This window comes from Eleginops maclovinus, chromosome 22 (genome assembly GCF_036324505.1).
Source record: "Eleginops maclovinus isolate JMC-PN-2008 ecotype Puerto Natales chromosome 22, JC_Emac_rtc_rv5, whole genome shotgun sequence".
Taxonomy (NCBI): Eukaryota; Metazoa; Chordata; class Actinopteri; order Perciformes; family Eleginopidae; genus Eleginops; species Eleginops maclovinus.
Window position 1 is genome coordinate 20,833,258 of NC_086370.1, and position 7,678 is coordinate 20,840,935.

Sequence of the window (7,678 nt, forward strand, 5' to 3'; positions counted from 1 at the left end):
CAAGTGTGTCTGTTATGGATGTACGTTGTCATGTAAACAGTTGACTCTTGGTTTCACACAGGATAGAAACAGTGACGTGATAGGAAATATATGTGTTGTGCATCATTTCTTCAGGCTGGTGTCTAATAAACTAACAAATGCACCATTTAAGTGTCCAATAGTGAGCGAGTGGGTGAGGATGTTTGGTGGTTATAGATTGAAAGCATACAGGGGTGAACACAACGGCTAGGACCAATGGTTTTTAAGTATTAATGCACCATCATAATATTTATGTTGAGGAAATGCAATATTTTTATTGTGCCCCTCTTAAAAAAGTATGGGTGATTATATTTAATAATATAAATACATAAATATATATGTATTTATATATATTTATATACGCATTCATATACATACATATATATGAATGCGTATATATATATGTATGTCAGGCTTTCTAGCAGGGATTGAGAGGAAGTGAAAGATTTGCATGTTGTGCGAAACACAGCCTGCCTGCCTGCCCACACACACACACACACACACACACTTGTCATGACGTTCATGATAGTGGATGGATGAAGGGCTCCAGCATGTTATGTAAGCATGTCATTACATTAACATCCCATTCACACACACACACTAACACCGCCTCCTCCGCTTATCCTCTGAAAGTGTGTGTGTGTGTGTGTGTGTGTGTGTGTGAGAGTAATGTCTCTGGATGGGTTGGCATGACTACAAAGCGTTTACTTCTAACAGTGTATCCATGGAGAAATGGTTTCAAAGCACTTAAGCACACACACACACACACACACACACACACACAGATATTTTATCATTTGTTTAGCCATCTCTCTTTTATGCACACACAGGTACACGTGCACACACACGGTAGGTATCTGCAGTGTCAGTGTTTTTGTTGTGGTTGTGTGATAGCAGATCAGTGATTTAATTGGATCAGCTGACAGGTAATCAGGTCACATGACTATCACAGCAGGGGTGTGCTTGTTTACATCACACAGTGACATGTATAGATACCCTGGACTGATGTGAGAAAACACATTTATTTAGAGGGATATTTCAACTTCTTTATTGAGACATTCAAGGAGTTTCAGGGATATTATTTGCAGAAATAAATTCAGAATCTAATAAATACATCATGACTTAATTGAGGTTGACCATTAGGGTAAAATATTTTCCATAACTTGACTTAACCGTTGCATTAACACAAGGCTGTACACCGCACTTATTCTCATGTCTACATTTTGAAATAGATATACTTCATAATCTGAACTTTTAGCACATTCTCTGGTCAATATATATATAAATAAACCCACTCTAAGCAGTGTTCAGTGTTTCTGCTCTGAGTAAAGGAGAAGAATCTCTCTTGGGTGCGTTTGATTCGTTGATCAGAAGCGCGTCTTGAAGCCGGAGAGCTCCAGCTTGTCGATGCTTCTCTGGTTGGAGAAGGAGGCTCTGGTGATGCGGCTGCTCGGACTTCCTTCTTTACTCAGCCACACCTTCCTGTGGAGGAAAAAAGAGAGATCTCACCATTACAAACACAACAACAAATATATTTAGTTTTCCAACAAATGGCATAAAGGATCAAGCCATGGCACTACTGGGAGTAATACTGGAAGGCATTGACGGAAGAGCAAGTGAATGGGTGTCAAAAGTACGTCCACAGCGATCACATCTGTTTCTACAAACGACATTATCTGACACTGACTGTGGAGAAACACCTCATAAAACCACACTTTAAAACATCAGAACTATCCCTTCAAGTCAGTGGCATTTGTTTGCAGCCAAAAGATTCTGAAGTCCATCTAAAATCTGCAGTTTGATCTGAGCCAGAGGTACAGTGTCTTTGGGTTCTGAGTTGTTTTGCAGCAAAGTGTCCTGAACGGCTACTGACGTCATAATCAGGGGCTTCACTGCCTTGTGGGACAAAAATGTAGACAAAAATAAGTAAAACTGCCTCTCTGGAGGTCAAACCAGTCTCTGGACAACCAGGGGCATGATGGGAAAATAAAAGAAACATTCCTCCAGCTATTTTTAACCCTGAGAAACTGAGGGTGTTCTGCTGCAGAAATACTCAGGTTTACCACAGACTGATGCTCGGGATGTTTCTGATAGCGTGTGTGTTTGTGTGTGTGTGTGTAGATTAAAGGAGATTTCAGGGGATCAGGGTCATGTCCATGAGAGAGAGGAGGGAGGAGGAGGAGGAAGAGAGAGTTTGTGAAAGGGAGACGAGCTGTCCTACTTTTTCATTTTTTTGGCAAAAAACTTCTTAAATCTACAGCTGACTGATCGCTCCGTGACCTACTACTCTACTGTACACACACACACACACACACACACACACACACACACACACACACACACACACACACAAGTGTTAAATCTGCAGCAGCTGGATGTTTGTTGCTTTGTAATCTGCAGCCATTTTCCCTCTAAAACATCACACACTGATCCCTTACACACACACACACACACACACACACACACGCTTGTACTAATGGACACGTGAGGACCCTCACTAAGATAACGTTCCCGAGCCCCTGACCCTAAAAAGGATACATCTTGTTTATTAAAAGCTTAGGTCTTGTTTGTGTTTTGCAGATCCTTCGCATCAGTAGCTTTACAATAAAAGGTCCATTTCAAACCTCCAGCACGCTTCACAGTCCACTTCCTGTTTCCTGTTTGCAATTAAGTAAAAGCAGCAAACCTAAATTGTAAAAGTACAAAGCCCTGCATTCAAAATCTTACTTCATAAATAGTGCATTAAATAATAAATGTAGTGAAGTAACGTAAAGTAAAAAATGAATAAATGCACCTTTTCATTTTCCCCCGCCTGTCATCACTCTGCTTATAGTCCACAGATCCACAGATTTACATATTACCATACACAGCATTTAATTCTCTTTATAGCGTTTGAGTTTACATTTATTATGTTTCATTCTATTTAAAAGGACTTATTCCTGCTTACTTTCACCATCATTTCACCGGCACTAGTCTACATTTTTTGATGTCCAAACAATTCATTTATTTTACCGTTTTTAAGTATTTTATTGTATTTATTCATTTTGTCTGCCTCTGTTTTGCTTAGAGGATTATCAGTCTTCTCTGTTAATTATAACACCTTTTTTACCTGCTTGTTATATAAGGTGTTTATGCTGCATGTGTGCAAATGGTTTTAACATCTGACCTGAATTGAATTTCTTCTTCTCTGTTTGAATGTGTGATGTGAGGCCTTTGAGCTGCACCTAGAGTATGAGAAGAGCTATAGAAATAAAGCTTTATCATTATTATATACAAGTATATTGTATATATTTTCTGAGAAGCCTGATGCTTTAGACTTCCATTTCTGTGGTGCATTTGACAATAAAGCTTTTGATTCTTGAACAGTAAAATTAGGACAGCCAAAAATAAAACATTCGTCCCATAATATTTTAACTCTCCACAGTGTTCAGCACTTCTCTTGGCAGTAGCTCCAACAGCACACAGACGCCCAACATTTCCAGCCTCGCAGATCTTCTGATAATCACAGTGTTTGTTTATGTTTTCGTTTATTTAGCGAGGACACAATGCACAATACATGCATTGTTCCAGAAATAGCTCAAAGATTGTTCTATCTCTGGGTAGAGGCCAGGTGGTGATGCACAAGGGAGACAAAAATCTCCCAAAAATCAATCTTTATAAGATAACCACATTTGTGATGTTTTAGGCAACTATTTAGACTCCACGTGCACTAATATCCAAAACAGGCAAAGTGGCACAAAAAGTCCTTTGAAATCGTGACCTCCCTCAAACAACAGCTGAAATTTTTCAAACTATTTTTTGTTTTGTCTTTCTTGTTTGGGCCTACTCCCACAAAAACAGACATACACATGCACAGAAAATGTAGGATCATGTGATCAGTCTAATCCCACACCTGTTACTCTCTTTCTTCATCCATCTTTCTTTCCCCCGCCCTCTAACTATTCTCCTTCGTCCTGACATGTTGATCAACACCTACTACATTCTCTGTTTATGTTTCAGAGTTATTTCTTATCTGAATTAAGGGGTCAAAAGACATATATTGTACTGACTGTAAAGCCTTTCATGCAGGGTTAAGGAGTTGGGTTTTATAAATATTAATAAATAATACATTTACACCTCGACTTCACTCCTGCAAATTCCAGAACAGGTTAGATTTGATGTTCCACTTCCTTCTTTTCCCCAGTCCCTCCTTTCTCTCCATTCTTCAGTTTTCCATGTATCAAGCTGCTCGGCTCTCTAGGATTTTTTTCTCAGAGGAAAAAGAGGAAACCACTCACTCGTTAACCTCCCACCAGCAGCTCTCACTCTCTCTTCCTCTCCTTCCTCCATTTTCTCCTTCCTCCTCTTTTAGAATTGTCCTTTACTTCAACTTCTCCTGACTACATTCCTCTCCCGGCCTCCTCCCTTCCTCTTGCCATTATTACAATGACTTGTATTATTATTATTATTATGATTTGCCCCTCCCTCCCTCCCTCCCTCACTTTCCCCCTCTCTCGGCCCAGAGGAACAGCTGATCCCGTTTCCCAGGCCCTGCAGGAAGTGAGGTCCTGGTGAAAGTGGAGCAGAAAGGAAGCAGGAGAGAGTGAGCACGCTGACACGGAAAACACCTCTGTGTGTGTATGTTCCTCAGCCTGTGTATTAAAGTCACAAGGAGGTTAAAATGATTTGTGATTTGTGAGTTGTTCAAGTAAACACAATCCTGATTTATGTCCTTAATTTAATTGTATAAAATCGAATTACTTCATTTAAGCAAATTAAGTCAAGACATATTTCTATCTAATAATTCAGAAATAATTCTCTGCCTCCTATCGCAGTATTTTAGGGCTGTGCTTCATCTCTTTAGTTACAACAACACTTGAAGATTCACTTAATCAAATCTGAACCAAAAACAGTGTAAAAAAACCCTTGAAATATAGGAATAGAAAAATCTAATTCATTGGAAAAATAGAAATAGAAAATAGAAAATAAAGTAGAAGTAATCATAAAAAGGCATCAAAGCCAAACAATATTTAATATTCATAAAAGCATAATAAAAAAATCAGTATATAAAAAAGTACATGCTCTTAAATAAAATAAATAAATAGTGGTTCCTTTCTCATTTAAAGTCTGTTGTTATTTTAATGAATGTAAAACATGCCTACATTGTTTACCTCCTTGTACTAGCTAGCAGTCTAATGTTGTGATGTAGTTGATGTTTAATCCCCCCCCCCCCCCCCCATACAGAGAAATACATCCAAAAGACATGGCAGCTTAATGGGCATTACAACTGAGACCAGAATTAAAGCTGTGACTCTTATTGAGAGTATTACCAAAACAAATGTGCTTTTTTAGATAGTTTAGTTTCTGCATTTCACAGAAACAAGCAGCTGTGCTTCAGTGAGCTCCGCCCGCCTGCTGCAGCACGGAGGTGAAAAAAACCCACCAAGGATAATACCATATAATGTGTGTGTGGCAGTGATGTCACCCAAAGGAGATGTCCACACCCTGGTGACATCACTCCCTATGGACAGAGAGCTCATCAAAACAAAGTGAGCTCCGGCTTCATAACGAAGTGGTGCTTACTGTCATCAGTTCAGTGTGAGAGGAGAGAGAGAGAACAGGGAGGAGGGAGGTGTGTGTCTGAGTAACTATTCTGTCCTTAAGTATTCAGACAGAAGGGTAAAAAGTGACAAACAGTTAAAGTGAAGCAGACTTTGGCTCTGAGTGAATTAGCTGGAAGATTCTGTTTTGAAGGTCTATTGCTCCCTCTAGTGGCAAACAAAATTAAAGCCAAATCACAACAAGAGGTGAATGTGAAGTCAGTCTCAGCTCAGAGCCTGTCTATTTGTGTCTGTAGTTCTCCTTAATTCACCATGCGTCAGGATACCATAAAGCCTCCTATTCATATTTAAACATAACATTTCAAAAAACTTGGAACACAAATAATAATTGTCTTATTGAAAGTACTGATCTGGAGAATATTTATGGTGAGTTTCATTTTACTCCATCCACCTGTAGCATCACCTCACCTGAAGGGAATTTGCACTTCAAATATTTAACAAGATGAATAATAATAATAATAATCAAAATTTGAAACAAAAATCAAAAGGAAAAAAAAGATTGGTAGACATTCTGTCACAAAAGGTCATTTTTTTCAAAGGGGGAACATTATTGAAAAGGTTTGAGAACCACCGTTTTAAATAACAGTGTATACTCACATATCCTCCACCTTGTGAGCGGGACCCTGCACCTGTCCCACCACCGTCCCACTGTGGGTGTTCTTCACCCAGCCCACCAGACCCAGATACAGACCCTGCTTCTCCGTATACTGCAAGGGAGAGAAGGGGAGGAAGAGGGGTTGAAGTTGTACAGACGTTAGTCTGAGTATAAAAAGGCTTTATTGCATCAGGAAAAGTCACTGATCCAGCACCATAAAGCAGAGGTCACATGACTCCAAAATACTAACAACATACAAACAAAAGTTGGTTATTTAAAGAATTTCACATCCAATTAATTTCCTTATTTAGTTAACTAGCCAGATATTAATCCCACAGATCCACCTTGTTAGCACTGTCAGTAAATGTGACTTCTATACTGTGGGTTCACTACTGAAGTAAACAGAAACTCACCATTCTGAAACAGACCCCTGTAGGAACAAAAACAAAAGGAGAAAGACTCAAAACATGTAATCATGTAACAGTTTATTATAACAGACTGCTTTATATTGCTTATTTCCACTCATTAAAACCAACAGCTCTCTAGAGTGGTCCTGTAAATTCATATTGAACACAATAATAATCCTGAGGCTGTAGGAAGTGAGAGTGCACTGAGTTCCTGCGCACCGTCCTAAATTAAGCAGCAGATCATTTTACAGCTGAGCTCACAGAGCGGGTCGACAAAAACAAAGAGGAGCGAGGAGATTTAAACATACGGACCCTGAACGTCTCCGAAGATCTCAAAGTCGACAGAGGTCAGCTTGTTTCCTCCTGCTTCACCCATCCTGAGACAGAGAGTCACACAGAGGAGGACGAGAGTCAGAGAGACAGAGAAAACCCCGGCTGCAAGCACTCTCTGCTCACACATGCTCACTCCAGAAATATCTCACCCAAGGAGGCTCATGATATCTGTAGTCCATTAAAACTAAACTACAGAACAGACAGTAGTGCAGGAATGAGTCCTACAGTTGGATTAGTCAGCATTCAAGCACTTCCTCTGAAGGTCAATGGGTTTCTGAACATGCTTTTGGTTAGATGCCTGAACTAAGGTCTGTGGTCGACACTATGTTGGTTGCTAACAAGTGTCTAAATGAGAGGACTAAACGGCATCATGCTTAGCAATATACCTTAATGTTTTGTCTTATAGGCACCACTGAGCGCAGGGAGTGTCAGGGCTATGGCCGGGTCTTCTCCTGCAAAATTTCACTTATAGACACAGGTAGCAACCAGGAACAGACTCATAATGACCATCAGGATACACAAAAGGAAATTAAAGTGAACGGAAAGACTACAACAAGACCCAAAGAACTACAAAGTGATCATAAAGAAAATAAAGAACCACGGAAAGACACAAAATAACTGCAAAGAAATGCAAAAAGTCTCCAAAAATGATGCAAATAGAGTCGCATAACAGCTACAAAGACAACCTAACAACTATAAAAACAACAAAGAGACACAAACTACGA

At 39.5% G+C, this 7,678-nt stretch overlaps 1 protein-coding gene across 1 annotated transcript; it reads right to left on the reverse strand.

Moving 5' to 3' along the window:
• Window positions 1-1,050: 1,050 nt before the first annotated feature.
• Window positions 1,051-7,102, reverse strand: LOC134858901 (acylphosphatase-2-like). The gene is made up of 4 exons (XM_063875119.1): window positions 6,933-7,102; window positions 6,627-6,643; window positions 6,216-6,325; window positions 1,051-1,500 (listed from the first exon to the last, which is right to left on the reverse strand). The coding sequence occupies exons 1-4, from the start codon at window positions 7,078-7,080 to the stop codon at window positions 1,386-1,388; spliced, it is 390 nt and encodes a 129-aa protein (XP_063731189.1). The 5' UTR covers window positions 7,081-7,102; the 3' UTR covers window positions 1,051-1,385.
• Between the last annotated feature and the right edge of the window lie 576 nt (window positions 7,103-7,678).